Source organism: Salmo trutta, chromosome 23 (genome assembly GCF_901001165.1).
Source record: "Salmo trutta chromosome 23, fSalTru1.1, whole genome shotgun sequence".
NCBI lineage: Eukaryota > Metazoa > Chordata > Actinopteri > Salmoniformes > Salmonidae > Salmo > Salmo trutta.
The window spans coordinates 11,155,057-11,177,920 of record NC_042979.1 but is presented as its reverse complement, the minus strand read 5'-3'; the positions used below and the strand labels follow the sequence as shown (position 1 = coordinate 11,177,920).

The window sequence follows — 22,864 nt, the reverse complement described above, 5'->3', positions numbered from 1 at the left end:
CAGATGTTCATTGGCAAACTTCAGACGGGCATGTATATGTATTCTTGAGCAGGGGGACCTTGCAGGCGCTGCAGGATTTCAGTCCTTCACGGCGTAGTGTGGTACCAATTGTTTTCTTGGTGACTATGGTCCCAGCTGCCTTGATCATTGACAAGATCCTCCCGTGTAGATCTGGGCTGATTCCTCACCATTCTCATGATCATTGCAACTCCACGAGGTGAGATCTTGCATGGAGCCCCAGGCCGAGAGATATTGACAGTTCTTTTGTGTTTCTTCCATTTGCGAATAATCGCACCAAATGTTGTCACCTTCTCACCAAGCTGCTTGGCGATGGTCTTACACATTCCAGCCTTGTGTAGGTCTACAATCTTGTCCCTGACATCCTTGGAGAGCTCTTTGGTCTTGGCCATGGTGGAGAGTTTGGAATCTGATTGATTGATTGCTTCTGTGGACAGTTGTCTTTTTTACAGGTAACACGCTGCGGTTAGGAGCACTCCCTTTAAGAGTGTGCTCCTAATCTCAGCTCGTTACCTGTATAAAAGACATCTGGGAGCCAGAAATCTTTCTGATTGAGAGGGGGTCAAATACGCATTTCCCTCATTAAAATGCAAATCAATTCCTAACATTTTTGACATGCGTTTTTCAGGATATTTTTGTTGTTATTCTGTCTCTCACTGTTCAAATAAACCTACCATTAAAATTATAGACTGATCCTTTCTTTGTCAGTGGGCAAACGTACAAAATCAGCAGGGGATCAAATACTCCCCCCCCCACACTGTAAATTCATGACTTCATAAACGGTGATTGGGCGAGTCAGTCCATGTGCACCCGTCAAGTAACAAGTCCAGTGAAGACAGTCTCCGGTGTTGTGTTGCTAGCTATGTTTCATTAAAGTCAACTAAAGTGATATTTCCCTAATGGATTATTCATATAAAACATAACACTACATGGTGTCATAAGATCAGCCACGATGGAGACATTTTCACCTCCTAAAAACTTTGTAGTAAGGCACATGCCAAAGAGGACAGATGTCCTGATAGGAAGCTGAGATATTTTGCGGTTGTTTGTCGCTCCTGTGCGGTCAGAGGTTACTGCAGCCAACGAGGGAGGAGAAGAGGATGTGTTTTATTTCCTGGGAGAAGTCACAGATGTTGATGACTCAAACAATGCATGGACAGTGGAAACTGGCAATATAATATACTGCAATAGACCTTTAAGTTGACACGGGGGCAGATACAATTGTCATATTAAAGACGTATAGCACACTAAAAAACATGCCGCCACTGAAGAGCACAGTAACTAGACAGCCCAGGGGGTAAACTGAACTGTATGAGTCACTTTACAGTTACTACTATTTGGAAAGGACAGCCGTTTTAGGTTCACAAAGTGTATGTGATAAAGAGAATAGAAGAGGTGAAAAGCACAGAGGAGCTTGAGTGCTCATCCTGCTGACCTGAGCAAGCTGAAGATGATAAAACCAATCAAAAATAAAATGATGTGATTCCCTACAGTGTAAACACAGCCAGATGTGTCACTGCCCATGCTCCCCAAGGCGAAAAAGGAGCTTAACCGCATGGTGGCGGGTGGCGTGATCAGGGAGCATACATAGCGGTGTGCTCCTATGGTCCTGGTGCCCAAGAATAACAAAGATCAGCTGAGGGTATGTGCTGATCTGAGAATGTTAAACTACTCGGTGAAAAGAGAGTCACACATTCTACCTACATATCCTGCCAAAGCTGGCTGGTGCCAAGGTGTTTTCTCTTAGATGCAGGAAGTGGCTTCTGGCAGATTCCACTGGAGAGAGCGTGTCAAGCTTAACATATTCATAACGCCTTTTGGAAGGTACTAGTTCAGCAGACTTCCATTTGGAATCACTAGTGCCCCAGAAATCTTCCAGCGTGAGATGACAGGGCTCCTGAAGGACTAAGAGGGCGTGACCATTTACATGGATGAGATCCTTATTTACTCTCACAGCAGAGGATGATGTGAGACTCCTATACACACTGGAGGATGCGGGTTTGAAGCTCAACCCAGACAAACATCTACTGCGACAGAAACGTCTCAACTACATATGATATTGCTTTGACGAGAATGGCATTCTTCCTGATGATGCCAAGATCCAGGCCGTCACCCAGCTGGAGCCGGCAAGCAACGTGACTGATCTGAGCAGGGTCCTGGGTATGATCCTCTACCTAGGCAGGTACCTACCGGGTCTAGCTGATGTCACCAAACCACTCAACGAGTTGCTCAAGAGTGATGCTGCAGTGCAGGAGGAGGCCTTTAGGAAGTTAAAGCAACTCATCCTGTACTGGCATTTTATGGCATGACAAAGCCTATCATAGTAAGTGCAGATGCCAGTAGTTATGGGTTAGTTGGTGTCCTACTACAGAAATACGATGGACAGTTAGTCAGTAGCTTATTGCTCCAGGACTCTCACCGATGCAGAGAAGCGCTATGCACAGATGGAAAAGTAGTGTCTCGCAGCAGTCTGGACATGTGAGAAGTTGACAGGTATCTGTATGGCCTAGATGCATTCACACTGCAGTGATATCACAAACCTCTCATTCCACTGCAAAGACCTTGACTTAGTGCCTTTGAGGTGCCTTAATTCCAGTGAAAGCAAATCTTAACTCTACAACATTCTAGATAATTCTGCACTTCCAACTTAGTGGCAACAGTTTGGGGAAGGCCCTTTCCTGTTTCAGCATGACAATGCCCCCGTGCATAAAGCGAGGTCCATACAGAAATTTTGTCGTGATCGGTGTGGAAGAACTTGACTAGCCTGCACAGAGGCCTGACCTCAACCCCATCAAACACCTTTGGGATGAATTGGAACGCCGACTGCGAGCCAGGCCTAATTGCCCAACATCGGTGCCAAACATCATTAAGTTCCTGGGCATACACGTCACAGACAAAGTGAAATGGTCCACCTACACAGACCATGTGGTGAAGAAGGTGCAACAGCGCCTCTTCAACCTCAGGGAGGCTGAATAAATTTGGCTTGTCACCCAAAACCCTGACAAACTTTTACAGATGCACAATCGAGAGCATCCTGTCAGGCTGTATCACAGCTTGGTACGGCAACTGCACTGCCCTCAACCGCAAGGCTCTCCAGAGGGTGGTGCGGTCTGCACAACACATCACCGGGGCAAACTACCTGCCCTCCAGGACACCTACAGCACCTGATGTCACAGGAAGGCCAAAAAGATCATCAAGGGCAACAACCACCCGAGCCACTGTCTGTTCACACCGCTATCATCCAGAAGGCGAGGTCAGTACAGGTGCATCAAAGCTGGGACCGAGAGATTGAAAAACAGCTTCTATCTCAAGGCCATCAGACTGCTAAACATCAATCACTAACTCAGAGAGGCTGCTGCCTACATTGAGACCCAATCACTGTACACTTTAATAAATGCATCACTAGTAACTTTAAACAATGCCACTTTAATAATGTCTACATATCTTGCATTACTCATATCACATGTATATACTGTATTTTATACCATCTACTGCACCTTGCCTATGCCGCTCGGCCATCGCTCATCCATGTACTTATATGTACATATTCTCATTCATATTCTCATTCATTAGATTTGTGTGTATTAGATAGTTGTTGGGAATTGTTAGATACTACTGCACTGGTGGAACTAGAAGCACAAGCATTTTACTACACTGACATTAACATCTGCTAACCATGTGTATGTGACCAATAAGATTTGATTTGAGGGGGGGGACCAACTCCATATTAATGCCCTTGATTTTGAAATGTTCGAGCAGGTGTCCACATACTTTTGGTCTTGTAGTGTATTTTTCTTTCTCTCTCTCTGTGTCTGTGTGTGTGTGTGTGTGTGTGTGTGTGTGTGTGTGTGTGTGTGTGTGTGTGTGTGTGTGTGTGTGTGTGTGTGTGTGTACTACCGTTCAAAAGTTTGGGTCACTTAAATTTCCTTGTTTTTGAAAGAAAATATATATTTTTTGTCTATTAAAATAACATAAAATTTATCAGAAATTCAGTGCAGACATTGTTAATGTTGTAAATTACTATTGTAGCTGGAAATGGCTGATTTTAAATTTTAAATGGAATATCTACATATGTGTACCGAGGCCCATTATCAGCAACCATCACTCCTGTGTTCCAATGGCATGTTGTGTTAGCTAATCCAATTTGCAATTATGTTAGCACAGCTGAAAACTGTTGTTCTGATTGATTAAAGAAGCAATAAAACTGGCCTTCTTTAGACTAGTTGAGTATCTGGAGCATCAGCATTTGTGGGTTCGATAATTGGCTCAAAATGGCCAGAAACAAAGAACTTTATTCTGAAACTCGTCAGTCTATTCTTGTTCTGAGAAATGAAGGCTATGCAATAAATTGCCAAGAAACTGAAGATCTCGTACAACTCTGTGTACTACTCCCTTCAAAGAACAGCACAAACTGGCTTTAACCAGAATTGAAAGAGTAATGGGAGGCCCCGGTGCACAACTGAGCAAGAAGACAAGTACATTAGAGTCTAGTTTGAGAAACAGACGCCTCACAAGTCCTCAACTGGCAGCTTCATTAAATAGTACCCGCAAAACACCAGTCTCAACGTCAACAGTGAAGAGGCGATTCCGGGAGGCTGGCCTTCTAGTCAGAGTTGCAAAGAAAAAGCCATATCGCCTCTTCACTGTTGACGTTGAGACTGGTGTTTTGCGGGTAACATTTAATGAAGCTGCCAGTTGAGGACTTGTGAGGCGTCCAGTGAAGATAGTCTCCGTCTTCACTGGACGCCTCACTAATGGGACTGTAGCAACTGTGTTGACATCAAAATCCGGGGTGTGAACTACATTTCTATTCAAGCGTTGATTGACATGGTAATGGCTCTATAGTATTGGCGAAAAGTAGAAAAACTGACCCCTTTGACGCTGTACGTTACATCGTGACGTGTCATGGCGTAACGTACAGCACGCATAAAGCAACTAATTCTGTCTTACAGCCTTTCTCCACCAGGTGTAGCACTTCTCTCACGGTTTAAAAACAAGAAAGGGACAGGGACAGGGTAAGGGGGGATACCTAGTCATTTTTTTGCGTCATCACTGCAAGCTATCATGACTCTCAAAAGCCGCTATTTACTTCTGAAGATCACTTTAGCACCGCCCTAAAAACCCGATTCAAATTCGACACAAACCTTCAAATAGGTATGTAATGACACATAATATAAACTCTTTATAGTGTTTTATTTACATTTTAGAGGCGATAAGGTGATAAGTTGGACAGATCGAGTGAAAAAGGCCGTTTCCCCACACGACATCTCTCCTTCTCACTATCACGCAATAGGTTTCACTTCCTCACCCGCCATTTTTTTTAAAAACCAGACGGAGCTCATTGCCTTGAATCATGCAGAGATGGGCATCATGAAGGTCTCGTCATTGATTTTGTTGGAAAGGAGAGAAATCATGCTTTACAATGGTATTGATATTACAGTTGATCTGGAAGTATTACGTTTTTTGGCCGCTAAAATAAGGTCAATTGTACAGACCAGCGCAATGTACAAAAGTGAGTTAGTTCACGTTACAGTGCCTTCAGAAAGTATTCACATCCCTTCACTTTTTCCACATTTGTTGTGTTGCAGTCTGAATATAAAATTGATTACATTTAGATGTGTTTGCAATGGCCTACACACAATACCCCATAATGTAAAAGTAGTATTATGTTTTTACAAATTTATGAAAAGCTGAAATGTCTATAGTTAGTAAGTATTCAACCCCTTTTATGGCAAGCCTAAATAACTTCAGGAGTAATGTTATTAACAAGTCACATAAGTTGCGCTGGATTCTGTACAAGGACACTTCAATCTTAAATGAATCATTGTTTATTAACAGCATGCCGGAGAGGTCACTGTCAAACTTAGATGCATAAAGTACCGGTCTGAAATAGAGGTCAACCGATTATGATTTTTCAACGCCGATACCGGTTATTGGAAGGCCAAAAAAAGCCGATGCCGATTTATTGTATTTATTTATTTATTTACATTTATTTGTAATAATAACAATTACAACAATACTGAATGAACACTTATTTTAACTTAATATAATACATCAATAAAATCAATTTAGCCTCAAATAAATAATGAAACATGTTCAGTTTGGTTTAAATAATGCAAAAACAAAGTGTTGGTGAAGAAAGTAAAAGTGCAACATGTGCCATGTAAAAAAAGCTAACATTTAAGTTCCTTGCGCAGAACATGAGAATATATGAAAGCTGGTGGTTCCTTTTAACATAAGTCTTCAATATTCCCAGGTAAGAAGTTTTAGGTTGTAGTTGTTATAGGAATTATAGGACTATTTCTCTCTATATGATTTGTATTTCATATACCTTTTGACTATTGGATGTTCTTATAGGCACTTTGGTATTGCCAGTGTATCAGTATAGCTTCCGTCCCTCTCCTCGCTCGAACCAGGAACACATCGACAACAGCCACCCTCGAAGCAGCGCTACCCATGCAGAGCAAGGGGAACAACTACTCCAAGTCTCAGAGCGAGTGACGTTTGAAACGCTATTAGCGCGCACCCGGCTAACTAGCTAGCCATTTCACATCGGTTACACCAGCCTCATCTTGGGAGTTGATAGGCTTGAAGTCATAAACAGCGCAATGCATTGCGAAGGGCTGCTGGCAAAACGCACGAAAGTGCTGTTTTGAATGAATGCTTACGAGCCTGCTGCTGCCTACCATCGCTCAGTCAGACTGCTCTATCAAATCATAGACTTAATTATAACATAATAACACACAGAAATACGAGCCTTTTTTCCTTTTTTTTCTTCCTTTTTTTTCCTGTCAGTAAAATATGGAACCGTTCCGTATTTTATCTAACGGGTGGCATCCCTAAGTCTAAATATTCCTGTTATATTGCACAACCTTCAATGTTATGTCATAATTACGTCAAATTCTGGCAAATTAGTTCGAACGAGCCAGGCAGCCCAAACTGTTGCATATACCCTGACTCTGCGTGCAATGAACGCAAAATGACACAATTTCACCTGGTTAATATTGCCTGCTAACCTGGATTTCTTTTAGCTAAATATGCAGGTTTAAAAATATATACTTCTGTGTATTGATTTTAAGAAAGGCATTGATGTTTATGTTTAGGTACAGTCGTGCAACGATTGTGCTTTTTTCCGCAAATGCGCTTTTGTTAAATCCTCCCCCATTTGGTGAAGTCGGCTGTCTTTGTTAGGAAGAAATAGTCTTCACAGTTCGCAACGAGCCAGGTGGCCCAAACTGCTGCATATACCCTGACTCTGTTTGCTAGAGAAGTGACACATTTTCCCTAGTTAAAAGAAATTCATGTTAGCAGGCAATATTAACTAAATATGCAGGTTTAAAAATATTTACTTGTGTATTGATTTTAAGAAAGGCATTGATGTTTATGGTTGGAGCAACGTGTACCTAAGCGATTATATGCAACGCAGGACAGGCTAGATAAACTAGTAATATCATCAACCATGTGTAGTTAACTAGTGATTATGATTGATTGTTTTTTATAAGATAAGTTTAATGCTAGCTAGCAACTTACCTTGGCTTCTTACTGCATTCGTGTAACAGGCAGGCTCCTCGTGGAGTGCAATGTAAAGCAGGTGGTTAGAGCGTTGGACTAGTTAACCGTAAGGTTGCAAGATTGAATCCCCGAGCTGACAAGGTAAAAATCTGTCGTTCTGCCCCTGAACAAGGCAGTTAACCCACCGTTCCTAGGCCGTCATTGAAAATAAGAATGTGTTCTTAACTGACTTGCCTAGTTAAATAAAGGTCTAAACATTTAATTTTTTAAGTAAGCCAAATCAGCGTCCAAAAATACCGATTTCCGATTGTAATAACTTGAAATCGGCCCTAATTAAGCGGCCATTCCGATTAATCGGTTGACCACTAGGCTGAAGTGAGTTCCACTGGGGCAGTCCCATTTAGTTCTCTTTTTATATACTGCTTACACAGACAAGTTATATTTGCATGATTTAGCTTATTCATAATTTGTTCATCATTAATGTTTGGTTCATGCATGTGACCGACCAATACCTCACAAGGCTTCTTCTCTCAAAACTTGGATATCCCTTTCTCAAAACAAGGTTCTGGGCATACTACCAAATTGCAGATACTGATAGTGATGATTGCTCCCAGGCACGTTCAGTTACTTGCATAAACACAGAAATTGGTTATTAGAAAAGCACAAACATAAAATGTTCCATCACATTCCCTCTTATCACTCACTCTGTGATAATTATCATTGTTTTATTCATTTGGTTATTACTTGAACTATCAAAGGAGTAAGTAAACAAAATCAATGCATAAAACCACAGACACTTTCAAACCCTTCATTCTGGGTTGTAAACAAAATGAACACACAAAACCAGACACTTCATCCTTTCAAAACCTTCATTCAGTGTTGTACAATCCAACTTGTAAAACCATGGCTTTAGACCTTTGCTTCATACAGTTCCACATATGCTTCATTACACAATTTCATTTATGGATTCTGGCAATGACATTTCAGCTGGAGCTTAGGTTGCGAGAGGCATGTTAATGACAGATCGGTATCTCAATGCATTTTTAGAGGAAATTACTATACATTTCTTAGTGTGCAGACCTCCACAATCAACCTGATACCCCAAATAAACAATTTTGGACAAGCCTAAATCAATTACGAGCACGGTTGACCACTCCTCTCCTTACTTGAAAATCTATGGCCAGACCTGAAAATGGTTCTCTAGTAATGATCAACAACCAATTTGGCAGAGCTTGAAGAATTTTGAAAAGAATAATGGGCAAATGTTGCACAATCCAAGTGTGGAAAGCTCTTAGACTTAGCCAAAAAGTGCTTCTACAAAGTAAAGACTCAGGGGCATGAATACTTATGTAAATTCGATTTGTGTATTTCATTTTCAATAAATTTGCACGAATTTCATTATGGGGTAGTGTGTGTAGATGGGTGAGAGAAAATAACAATGTAATCCATTTTGGAATTCAGTCAATAACACAACAAAATGTGGAATGAGTCAAGCGGTATGAATACTTTCTGAAGGTCTGTATGATTCCCCACTTTCTAGAACGGTTAATCCTTAGCCTCTTCTCATCCATTCTCTGACTCATTCAGATATGTGGTCGGTTCATATGAAAATTGTTCATATAAATGTTTTTTACTCAGAAGGATTAAGTACCAACAACTTCTTATTCCTGGACTCCTGTTGCTATAAGATATGTGGAATTGAAATCCATACACTCAAAGAAATATACTGGGGAAAATGCTGAAGATGCACACAAGCTTTTATTTGAAAAAGGACTGCTTAGAATGCTTTTGGATGGCTTCTTGAACATTTAGCACTCTGTTCCTGACATCATTTGGTATAGGGATGGCCACTGATCCTGTGAGAAATGGATTTAATTGATGGTCCAACCTTTTGAAATGCATGTGTTTTGTGCATGGCTCGGGTTTGTGACCCTCAAAGAAGCTGTTTCAAAGGAGAATTTCTTAAAAGCTCCCTGATTCGCCACTCCAACAAAACAGTTCAGTGTCAGTGCATGCTGGGTTTTCACTTTGATCTGTCCCCTGCTTTTTTCATAATCCAGAAGTGTGGACAAACTTTTTGAGAAATGGACACCTAACCAGCAGGCTAACAAAGCCCTGGAAATAGCTTTACACTGTGGATGTCCCTTCAGTGAGTTGATTTCCATTTATTAACAAAAACATACGAAACACATTGTGGTTTTTGTTTAAAAGCATCCACTGTGTAAAAGGAAGAACACTGTCACTGTTGGGCTATTCCTAAGTTGACGTAAATACAGAATATGTTGAGGTACAAAATGTAAAGGCACTGACCGAATTTTTGTTGTTGTTGATTTATTGTGTTTTGAACCCTAGAGACTAGTATGTAGTAAGCTGACTGTCAAGGTTATTCCCAAAATGATGTAATACACACTATGGTGAGGTTTAAACGTAGATAGAATGAGAAATTAATTGTATTCTTATTTTTGAGCGCTAGAGACTAATATGAGGCCTCTCCCAGTAGGGATGATGATATATTTAATAGCCCGATGCTAATCATTCATTAATAATAATGAATGCATAAAGCTAACAACTGGGATGTGAATGCCGACTGCTAGGGATGTGCGCAGTTATTTGAATATTCAAATGGTCGTTAGTATTCAAATACTTGTGTGAGTATTCATATTTGCTAGAAAGAAAAATTATAGGCCTATTTTAACATTTAAAAAGGCTTCTTCTGAATTAAAACATCCATGTTAGATACAAGGATACACCATGACTTTTTAAATTATTTAATAAAACAATCTTTTCAATGTAGTTTTTATGACATGCGCACCATAAAGACTGGTAGCCTCAACCAGTAGCCTTCACGTGTGCAGCTTGTTGTTTATGTTGGCCAATCAAAGTGGCAAAGAGGCTCAATGTGTAGCAAGTGGAGTTAGAGTTCACTAACGAAATGCAAGATGGAATAAAGTTACGTGACATGAGAGAAAATGGGAAGTTTGAAAACCAAGCAGGCTGCAGCATTCTGGATAAGTTGCAGGGGTTTGATGGCACAAGCGGGGAGCCAGCCAACAGCGAGTTGCAGTAGTCCAGACTGGAGAGGACAAGTGCCTGGATTTGGACCTGCGCCGCTTCCTGTGTGAGATAAGGTCGTACTCTACGGATGTTGTAGAGCATGAACCTGCAGGAGCAGCTCACTGCTTTGATGTTTGCAGAGAACGACAGGGTGTTGTGCAGGGTCACGCTAAGGTTCTTTACACAATGGGAGGGCGACACTGGAGTTGTCAACCGTGATGGAGAGGTCTTTGAGCAGGCAGGCCTTCCCCGGGAGGAAGAGCAATTCCGTGTTTTTGAGCTTGAGGTGATGGACCGACATCCAAGTTGAGATTTCTGCCAGGCACGCAGAGATGCGCGTCGCCACCTGGGTGTCAGTAGGAGAAAAGTTGAGTGTCATCCGCATAGCAACAATAGGAGAGACCATGTGAGGATATGACAGAGCCAAGTGACTTGGTGTATAGAGAGAAGAGGGCCTAGAACTGAGCCATGCGGGACATCAGTAGTGAGAGTACGTGGTGCAGACACATATCCTCTCCACGTCACCTGGTAGGAGCGGCCTGTCAGATAGGATGCAATCCAAGAGTGTGCAGAGCCTTAGATGCCCAGCCCTGAGAGGGTGAAGAGGAGGATGTGATGGTTCACGGTATCGAAGGCAGCAGATAGATCTAGGAGGATGAGAACAGGTTAGCTAGTCTTGGCTGTAGCCGAGTTGCCTTGGTCCCTCCATCTGCTCGCTCCCATCTCTCACACACTGCCCAATTCGCAGCTGCAATAATTATGTTTTTAAAGACTAATACTTAAAGAAGTTCACCCAAAATCCAGAAACTCTCAAATAGTTCCATACATTGAAACTAATTCAGTGGAGTTTTCCCTTTCCCCCCTCTTTCTCTCTGTAGTGCTGTACTGAAACAGCTGCCAAAACGTGTCATGTGACTCATGGCGTTGCTGTATGCAGTACTCGCTCAGCTCCATTGCCAGTGAATTCATGATTCAGAAATCCACGAAGTGTGGGCAAATTCATTGTTTTATTGAAAGCATACGGCCAAATTACCTATTTTTGTTAAAAGTAATATCCGTTTTGAGTCAGGAAATGTGTACTTTTCCACCTTAAACATTTGTGATTCTTTTATGTTGTTATTTTCTGTAGCCGACTGCCACAGCAGTGGAGATGGGTAACAACTGCACATGGACCCTCTCGAGGGAATCCCTGCTACATAGAAACAGCACATTATGCCCTTATTCACAGATGTGTGTTTTTTTCGGCGGAGAAGTGATGACAGCGTTAAACATTATTTATGCAAAGTTAACAACAACCTACAAATATGTCTGGCGACGAAATACTCGCGAGTGATCAAGATGGTGTCGTCAAACCGTATTTATTTGAGCCTGAGTATTCGGACCAATAATTGAGGCAGCAGCTGGATCACAGCCCCAACACATTCCTGAGGAATGTTTGTACTTCAGAGAAATGTAATATGTGACTACAATAGTTATAGAAATGGAGGAACATAATGATAATGATGATGATCATGATGATGACGATGAAGAGCAGTTAGTTTGCTTTTGCAAACAAAGGGATTTTGCAGGTCACAAATGTCCTGCGGGGAAAAGCCCGTAGGTCAAAACTATTTGGAGACCCAACTCTGTTCCATCTGGGCCAAATGGACAATGATCCAATGAGTAAATAGCTAAACTTTACTTTATTGAATGATCTCTTATCAATAACCTCTATGAGCGGGACCATTGGTGGGTTTATGTTTGCACATTAGTCCAATAGACTATATAGCCTATGTTTATTTATCACAATGTTTTTTGTATATTCTATTCTGCGATGTAAGGTAACACACATGCTAACCTGAATAGCAGGGGTTCTCAAAGTGGGGTCCGCTGTACTGCAGGAGGTCCACGGCCAGGTCTCAAAATCTAGTTTAAAAATAATTATAATTGGGGTGAATATTACCAACAATGACAGATTAGACACATTTTGGCCAAGGGAACCGTGGAGCAAGTTCAGGGTGTAATACAATACAATGTCATTCTAAAATGTATGTTCTTAACCCTGGGCAACATGGGCATGGGAGGCTCACAGGGATATGGTATCCACAGTACTACACCGATTTTTATACATTTTTCAACTCAATTCTTCTTGTATTCCCCAAAATTGCATTTCTTTTAACATAAATGCATGTAATTTAAGTTTTAAAACTGCAAAGGATAATCTCTGTCCTAAAGGCAAAATGTGTAGAATTGCAGGATATTAGCTTTAAAGCTGCAACATTTTCTCTCCAAAGCCAAGAGATGGGCCTTTTAAAATGTTCCTTCCCAGGGCCCAAGACTTGGTTCGTCAAGCCATGCATTGCCAAAGTCATAGTATAACTCTTATTTTTATCTCACTTGAGTTGTGTTTTGATAATGAGGGGTGCCGGATGAATTTGCTATCACAAAAGGGGTCCCCGGCCAGATGCAGTCCATGGAAATACAGTAGCAACAGCTGTATCTTTTAGTATCCTTTGGTTTTCTGTCCCCATCATTTCAGATTTCATATCTCTTTCGTATACATCATCGCTGAAGTGCTTGCTATACACACGCTGCGATGCAAGGATGGCTGCAGAAGTATTTCCATCATATTTACTACATCAAATTGTTACCAAACAATCTTCTGCATCTCTCCGTATCTTTTACCTGAAAACGGTTAAATTTGGTGACGCCTTCCCTATTTTGTGTATAAAGTGCAGCCAGGGACCGAACAACAGCTTGCTGTTGCTGCCATCTTTTTTTCCACTTTTCGTAGCTAACTTTACCTGCGATATGACATACGCAACTCCCCCTTGCGGTTGAAGGCTCCAGTGTGAGACGGACGCAGCATATTTAGAATTTTTCAAAACCCTCTCAATTTTTCAAAACCCTTTCATCCATCCATCCAACACCAACAAAAGGCACAAAGATGGTTGTACTATGTAGCCAAAATACTGTGAGTGAGGTGAGTGATATGCAGGTCAATAACACTATTGTGGCTTAGTGGCCCAAGCACTTCATCCTCCGTGGACATGTCTGCAAGCCTTTTCTGACCCATTGTCTTACGCAACCAGGAGTGCAGCCGGCGCAGTGCACTAAAGGACCTTTCACAGGAGCAGCTGCTCACAGGAATTGTGAGGGCAACCTGAATGATTTCCTTCAGAGAAGGAAACATATCATCATCCAGGAGGTTATGCACAGCAAGCATATCTTTGGGAGGACATCCAGCCTCTCTTTTCAAGAAAGTTTCTGGCCACCAACATCTCTTCTGTTTTAACATCAATACCGTAGTGCTTGGCAAACTCAGTTAAGCATGATGTATCTAGGAAGTTTGAGTTGGGGCTGCATGCCTGTATGCCTTTTGAGCAGACCTGCATCTACAGTCGAGAATCGCTGGTCAAGCTCACAAACCATCCTGTCCAAGCAGGGGAGCAACAACTCTGTTTTCATTGTTTGGGAACAGGACAATTCTGTGCCTAAACCCAAGGAGGTCTCCACCACAATCTCCCATTTTCCTTTGTTTGTGCTTTCTTGCTGCATCTGCCTCTGGAATATTGTGAATTTCACAGAGTGCTTTGGTTCTATCATAAAGTTCTGTGGCAAATGCATCTGTGCGTTTACATATCAGTGTGTCACATACAGCTTGTTTGCCGAAACAAGCTTCTGCCAGGTCTACAGTCTCTTTCTGGAGGAACTTATGTAGTCCCTCAGTTATAGAAAGAAGGGACTGAAACATCAGTAGCAAATACACAGTGGAGAACTTATGAAGCTTTGCTCTTAGACCAACAGCCATGAGGGATCCAATGGCAGATAGACAATCGAAAATAGCAGTTAAAGTGTCCAGGACTGCATTTATGGACCGCAGCTGGCATGCCCAGCGAGCCTTCCCTGTAGCTCAGTTGGTAGAGCATGGTGTTTACAACACCAGGGTTGTGGGTTCGATTCCCACGGGGGGCCAGCACAGAAAGAAAAAAAAGTATGAAATTGTATGAAATGTATGCATTCACTACTGTAAGTCGCTCTGGATAAGAGCGTCTGCTAAATGACTAAAATGTAATGTAATGTGTTTGAGAGCTGTACAAGTTCAGCTGATGCTAGTCCAAGTTTGGACTGAGCTTCTTTGAACTTGGGATGTACTGAAATAGGGATGTACTGAAAAACGAATACACATTCTCCAAGAAATTTGAAAAACTCAGCAGCCTCCAGAATAGCCCTGCAAGTATGACACAAAACCACATTAAGCTCATGAGATTAGCAATGTACATAAATTGCCTCCTGATGCAGCACTCTGAAATGTGCTTGCACACCTGCTTTGGACCCACTCATGACAGCTGCACCATCATAGGTCTGTGCAACGCACTTTAGGCCTGCTACCCGTCTCATTTGGAGCTGCATCAAATGACTTGATTTCTGCTAGTGCTAGTAAACGCTCCTAACTGTCCTCTCTGTCACATACCTTACACACACAGCCAACTGTTCAGATTGCCCATCCCTGGCCTCATCCGCCATAATGGCATACATTCCAGACTTTGACATCTCAGAGACTATGGTGTCTGTTATCTCTTGAGCACAGCATTCGATCGTGTCATTCTGAGATTCTGGAGAGAGAGACGTCACATTTGATGGATAATTGTATCTTTGTTAGTTACCTGGTAGCTTTGCCATGCCACAACACTGTCTCTGTGTATTTGCGCCATCTCATGTTTACTGAAGATAATGGAAAGCAGAAAGCTGCGTTTTTGTGGACAGAGTACTCTACTCAATTGTATTTCTCAAACCAGCAGTGCTGAAAGGCACTTTTCTGTGTACCAAAACTTCAGCTTCACTTGTCTGGGCCCAGTGTCACCTAAATCGCTCTCATTTCTGGAAGGAGTTGCTGCAGCGGCTTGATTACTTTCTTTCTCTGGATCTGTTTGTTGTCCCTCCCTGTCTGGATCTGTTTGTTGTCTGGATCTGTTTGTTGTGCCTCCCTCTCTGGATCTGTTTGTTGTCCCTCCCTGTTTGGATCTGTTTGTTGTCCCTCCCTCTCTGGATCTGTTTGTTGTCCCTCCCTCTCTGGATCTGTTTGTTGTCCCTCCCTCTCTGGATCTGTTTGTTGTCCCTCCCTCTCTGGATCTGTTTGTTGTCCCTCCCTCTCTGGATCTGTTTGTTGTCCCTCCCTCTCTGGATCTGTTTGTTGTCCCTCCCTCTCTGGATCTGTTTGTTGTCCCTCCCTGTCTGGATCTGTTTGTTGTCCCTCCCTCTCTGGATCTGTTTGTTGTCCCTCCCTGTCTGGATCTGTTTGTTGTCCCTCCCTGTTTGGATCTGTTTGTTGTCCCTCCCTGTTTGGATCTGTTTGTTGTCCTCTCTCTCTCTGGATCTGTTTGTTGTCCTCTCTCTCTCTGGATCTGTTTGTTGTCCTCTCTCTCTCTGGATCTGTTTGTTGTCCTCTCTCTCTCTGGATCTGTTTGTTGTCCTCTCTCTCTCTGGATCTGTTTGTTGTCCTCTCTCTCTCTGGATCTGTTTGTTGTCCTCTCTCTCTCTGGATCTGTTTGTTGTCCTCTCTCTCTCTGGATCTGTTTGTTGACCCTCTCTCTCTCTGGATCTGTTTGTTGTCCCTCTCTCTCTCTGGATCTGTTTGTTGTCCCTCTCTCTCTGGATCTGTTTGTTGTCCCTCTCTCTCTGGATCTGTTTGTTGTCCCTCTCTCTCTCTGGATCTGTTTGTTGTCCCTCTCTCTCTCTGGATCTGTTTGTTGTCTCTCTCTCTGGATCTGTTTGGTTGTCTCTCTCTCTCTGGATCTGTTTGGTTGTCCCTCCCTCTCTGGATCTGTTTGGTTGTCCCTCCCTCTCTGGATCTGTTTGGTTGTCCCTCCCTCTCTGGATCTGTTTGGTTGTCCCTCCCTCTCTGGATCTGTTTGGTTGTCCCTCCCTCTCTGGATCTGTTTGGTTGTCCCTCCCTCTCTGGATCTGTTTGGTTGTCCCTCCCTCTCTGGATCTGTTTGGTTGTCCCTCCCTCTCTGGATCTGTTTGGTTGTCCCTCCCTCTCTGGATCTGTTTGGTTGTCCCTCCCTCTCTGGATCTGTTTGGTTGTCCCTCCCTCTCTGGATCTGTTTGGTTGTCCCTCCCTCTCTGGATCTGTTTGGTTGTCCCTCCCTCTCTGGATCTGTTTGGTTGTCCCTCCCTCTCTGGATCTGTTTGGTTGTCCCTCCCTCTCTGGATCTGTTTGGTTGTCCCTCCCTCTCTGGATCTGTTTGGTTGTCCCTCCCTCTCTGGATTTGTTTGGTTGTCCCTCCCTCTCTGGATCTGTTTGGTTGTCCCTCCCTCTCTGGACCTGTTTGGTTGTCCCTCCCTCTCTGGACCTGTTTGGTTGTCCCTCCCTCTCTGGACCTGTTTGCTCTCTCTCACTTATACAGCTCGAATTTTGATCTCTGCCTTGCACAGAAGCCTCTCTCTCTGCATGACCCTTTAAGATATCATGAACATCATTTATTTATGCCTAACAAAAGTAAGACACATGCTGTACAAATTTAACTGAAAGCTAAAACATCTACTTGCTTTTTTATCACTAACCTTCATCCGACATGCTCCCTCAGCCCTATCAGCCTCCAGCTTCTTTCCCTCATTCTTGTCTGCTGTGTTTTGACATGTATTGTTATTAAACTCATTTACAATAACTCAAGGCGTAATAGGTGATTCATCAGTTTAAGTTTTAATTTGTTTGTTTGAACTGGTAAAATCTTCAGTTCTCACCGGATTGGCCTTCGGCATAGCTGCTGGCACTGCCTCTCTTGAAGAATTTCTGTATGTCCATCTAACGTTAGTCGTTAGCTAGCCTACAGTTGAGAAATTGAGGATAATACAATAACATTGTGATCAACACTGTCACCTTTTCTACACATGACCTACTGATAATTGTTTTGCAATGGCCTACTGAATGAAATAAATTGAGTATGAAAAGATATGTGCATGATACGTCATCTGTCTCATTTTATACCCTTGCACAGATGGCAAAACTACATTGAATACAACGTTAACTAGATATCATCGCCACATAACTTATGTCGAATTTAAAAGACACCGTTAGCGTTACTGTTAGCTAGCTCGCAACGTCTGTTACACTGTAACTGGAACATAAAAACGTAATGGTTAACAAAGCTTTGATTATGACCGAAGTCTATAGTAGTGAATACTCTCTCTCTCTGTTCTAACTTACCACAAATTCACATCGTAGCCTTTTCCTGTCAATTTACGGTTAGCTAGCAGTCTCAAGCCACAGCAGTAGCTATCGATTCCCTCGAGAGTGTCCATGTGCAGTTGTTACCCATCTCTCCGCTTCTGTGGCAGTCGGCCACATAAAATAATGATATATAAAATAAACGCAGATGTTTTCGATGGAAAAGTACACATTTCCTGACTCAAAACCGGTAGTACTTTTGAGTTTGACAATGTAATGAAGGCAACAGAGCAGAGCGAGGCCTGCATCCATTTTTGCTGCTGTTTCAGTACAGCACTACAGGGAGGGAGAGGTCAAACTCCACTGAACAAAATATAAATGCAACAATGCAACAAACAAAAGATTTTACTGAGGTACAGTTAATGTACAGAAATCAGTCAACTGAAATTAATTAATTAGGCCCTAATCTATGGATTTCAGATGACTGGCAATGCAGATATGTATCTGTTGGTAAAACAGGTAGTGGCATGGATCAGAAAACCAGTCAGTATCTGGTGTGACCATTTGCCTCATGCAGCGCGACACATCATCTTCACATAGTGTTGATCAGGCTGTTGATTGTGGCCTGTGTAATGTTGTCCCACTCTTCAATGGCTGGGCGAAGTTGCTGGATATTGGCGGATACTGGAACACGCTGTTGTATACGTCAATCCAGAGCACCCAAACATGCTCAATGTCTGGTAAGTATGCAGTCCATGGAAGAACTGGGACATTTTCAGCTTCCAGGAATTGTGTACAAACACGAGGTGATGGCAGTGGATGAATGTCATGACAATGGGCCTCAGGTGCTTGTCACGGTATCTCTGTGCATTCAAATTGCCTTTTTTAAAGTGCAATTGTGTTAATTGTCCGTAGCTTATGCCTGCCTGCCCATACCATAACCCCACCACCACCATGGAACACTCTGTTCACAACATTGACATCAGCAAACCGCTCACCCACACGAAACTAGACACGCTGTCTGCCATCTCCCCGGTACATTGGGTGAAGAAGCAGGATTTGTAAGTGCTTGGTTACACGTGGTTTGCGGTTGTGAGGCCGGTTGGACATACTGCCAAATTCTCTAAAACGACGTAGGAGGTGACTAATGGTATAGCAATTAACATTACATGTTCTGGCAACAGTTCTGCAGTCAGCATGCCAATTGCACTCAATTGCCTCAAATCTAGAGACGTCTTTGGCATTGTGCTGTGTGGCAGAACTGCACATTTTAGAGTGGCCTTTTATTGTCCCCAGCACAAGGTGCACCTGTGTAATGATCATGCTGTTTAATCAGCTTCTTGATATGCCACACCTGTCAGGTGGATGGATTATCTTGGCAAAGAAGAAATGCTCACTAACAGATGTTAACACATTTGTGCTAAGAATTTGAGAGAAATAGATTTTTGTGCGTACGGAAAATGTCTGGGAGCTTTTATTTCAGCTCATGAAACATGGGGCCAACACTTTACATGTTGCGTTTTTATATTTTTGTACAGTGTAGTGTCTATGTGGAATCAGTTGAGCGTTTCTAGATTTTAGGTAAACGTCTCCTTTTAATCCATTGATTGACAGGTCTGAAGATTTTACCTGAAGCTTTGATTTAAACATTTTTAGGGAAATGTAGGCCATGGATGACGTTGGAATCAGTGCGACTTTGTTTGCAGTTTGTATGCCAATCATAAAACAGTATATTCACCCTACTCTTCCCTCTTATTTCCAGGTAGAAGGTGCTGCCTATGTTGGCTCGTTTGTGTGGAAATCTCGTAGTAATGGCCTGTGGAACAACTCGCGTGGGGAGAACATGCTGGACAGTGGAGCTCCATTCTATGACACGTACCAGACCTCTGATGGGAAATACATGGCTGTCGGGGCTATTGAGACACAGTTCTATAACCAACTCATCCATGGTCAGTTTTGCTCAACTTTACTTTCACTGATTGTCTTATTTTCTTTCTCTCCTGCTTCTCTCTCTTGTTTGTCTTTCCCCTGCTCCTCCACCGCTTCTCCCAACTGTGTCCAGGCAGGCTGATCAGCATCTCTCTGCAGATTATCCCTCCTTCCCTCCCCTGGCATACTGAGCACATCTAACAGTCTGTCATGTATAATGCATATTGCACACACACACACAAACACATCATGCACAGCAAGAAAGTGCAAACAACACTCACACCATTCTTTTTCATGTAACCGTCTTGCAGCTGTGAAAATCCATTTTAAAAACTGGACAGATACAGTGGCTTCAGAAAGTATTGACACCCTTTACTTTTTTTCACGTTGTTGTGCCTTCATTTAAAATCAATTAAATAGAGCATTTTTTTTTAAACACAAGGCCTAATCTACACTGGAGTTGCTTACCAAGAAGACGGTGCTTGTTCCTGAGTGGCCGAGTTACAGTTTTGACTTTAAATCTGCTTGAAAATCTATATAAAGACCTGAAAATGGTTGTGTAGCAATGATCAACCCAATTTGACAGAGCTTGAAGAATTTTTAAAAGAATTATGGGCAAATGTTTCACAATCCAGGTGTGGAAAGCACTTAGAGTAGTCACTGTCAAAGGTGCTTCTACAAATTATTGAATTGGGTGTGATGAGATTTCTGTATTTCATTTTCAATAAATTTGCTAAGATTTCTAGAAACATGTTGTCATTATGGGGTATTGTGTGTAGATGGGTGAGGGAGGAAAAAAAAACATTTTTAAATTCAGGCTGTAACACAAGAAAATGTGGAATAAGTCAACGGGTATGAATACTTTCTGAAGACACTGTAAATACCCACAGGACACCTCTTGATTAACTCATTTGTGTTTGTTTAAAGATTTCTCTAAACTGTAAAATAATGAAGTGCGTCATTCTCACACAGCTTGAATGACACTCCATTCTTTTTGAGCCAGATAAAAGGAATACCAATGATTTAACCTTTCTGTAATGTCAAACATTGATGGGTGCTTGTTCATTACATATGGAATGAGTTTGAATAGATATTACTTCTCTTTCCTGTCGTCACTATCTGGGCAAGTGGCAAAGTCATAAACCCAAACTATTTTTTACAACTTCGGTTCTTAATATCTGATTTGGAACCTAACCTTAACCACACTGCTAAATTGTCTAACCCTAACCTTACCTTTTTAAAAAATGTTTTACCATGTAGCTAACCTTTTGACTTTGCCACATCTAGTGGGAACCGATTTCCTCTACTGCATCCATATCTATGTGTTACTCATAACTCATAATTTGCATATTACCTTTTCTAGGCCTGGGATTAGATGCTGCCAACCTTCCTCCACAGATGAGCTTCTCTGATTGGCCAGTGTTGAGGCAGATCTTCACTAAGCAGTTTGCGACTAAGACACAGGAGGAGTGGGGTCGCGTGTTCGACGGAAAGGACGCCTGTGTGACTCCCGTTCTCTCTCTGGACGAAGTGATCTCCCACCCCCATAACCAGGAGAGGGCATCCTTCCACAGGGACGCCCAGGGGGAGGTGACTCCGAGCCCCGCACCTGTCCTGTCCCGTACCCCTGCTGACCCCTGCCTGGCCCAGGACCCCCTTATAGGGGAACACACACGCCCCGTTCTAGAGGAGTTTGGCTTCACACTAGCAGAGGTAGACCAGTTGCTCTCAGCTGGTATTATTGAGTCTAACGTAGCCAAAGCACGGTTGTAGCCAGGCCTTTCTTCTTCTACTGCCTCCTGCCTCTCTCCTCTTCCCTCCATCCCTTTGTCCTTCTTTAAGAAAAACACCCCGGCTCTCCAATGTACACTTTAGTGTTTAAAGGTTGGACAACCGTCTTTGATACGTGGTGTGCCATGCATTGCTAGTGGATTAGCTATTCAATCATTAAGTACTTGGAGCCCTTGGATAAATCACACTGCAAATGCAATTAATTCATATAATTTTATTATTATATGTAACTTACAGGTGTTTGTAGTAATGGCTTCCCTGTAATATGCAAAAATTGCTTCAGTAGAACATCTTCCACCTACTGCAAGCCCTGTTGCCTTTAAGTGTTTGGACTGTAAGCACTTAATTGTAATTGATGTAATTATGTTAATAGCTAGATAGCAATGACAATATGTCAGTCATTACTAGAGTAAGGTAGAGCAGGAGGAGGCGGAGAGAATGATGACCCTTGACTGTAAGTACTCTTTCATATCAGTTATTACCTGTATCCAGGGTTCGTGGTGATTTTACATGATCAAATAAAATGTTATTGGTCACATTCACCGAATACAGCAGGTGTAGACTTTTACAATGAAATGCTTACTTACGATCCCATTCCCAACAATGCAAAGTTAAAAAGTAAGAAAAATATTTTCTAAATAAAGAAATAGTAACACAATAAAAACAACGAGGCTATATACAAGGAGCACCAGTACCGAATTCAGTAACGTGTCATAATGTCCCTCTCTGAATAGTCTTTGTAATTCTATAAATGTGGTGAGAAATTATTCTCAGCTATTGACTGAAGTGCCTGTATTTTATTTGAATGTTTTCAAAGCTGAATGGGCACCCCATTAATAATATTTCTTGACAATTTGTATTAAAATGCTTCAATTAAAGTAATGTTTCTATTTTATTTTATTCTGTAGTACAGCTGTTAGATCATTTTAATGCATGATGTTCAGAAACCTAGAATTATATCTGATAATTTAAGTATCACCCAAAGCTATAGATACAGCGCTTTAAATCAGGAATGTCATTTACTACAGGCATATAGACACACACAGTACATTCATAAAGTATTCTGACCCCTTCACTTTTCTAGCATAATTCATCTAATCGTGATGGACCACATTGATAAGAATGTTCACTTCATCCACTCAAAGTAGTCTAGCTATTGTCCCCTCAAACACGTGACCGTACCTAGCCCTCACTCATTGGTATTTTTAACTCTGGAACACAATGCATCTATGTCAGTGACCCTAGGACTCGGGGTCTGGTGAGAATGTGGCCTTTAAATCTGTCTGACGCCTCCCTTGGTTCCTCTGACGTGGGCGGCGGGCATGGTTCCCATGAGAACCCCTGGGAATTGCCTCAATGTCTCACATGACTGAGGCAGGGCAACTAGCTAGTGTCTCATGACAAATACTA

General features: G+C 42.2%; 1 protein-coding gene across 1 annotated transcript in view; it reads left to right on the top strand.

Moving 5' to 3' along the window:
- amacr (alpha-methylacyl-CoA racemase) overlaps positions 1-22,332 on the top strand; it is a 48,869-nt gene extending 26,537 nt beyond the window's left edge. The window contains exons 5-6 of the mRNA XM_029708913.1: positions 19,497-19,683; positions 21,027-22,332. Coding sequence (XP_029564773.1) covers positions 19,497-19,683; positions 21,027-21,436 — 597 coding nt within the window. The 3' untranslated portion in view covers positions 21,437-22,332. The remainder of the gene's footprint in view (positions 1-19,496; positions 19,684-21,026) is intronic.
- Positions 22,333-22,864: the final 532 nt, after the last annotated feature.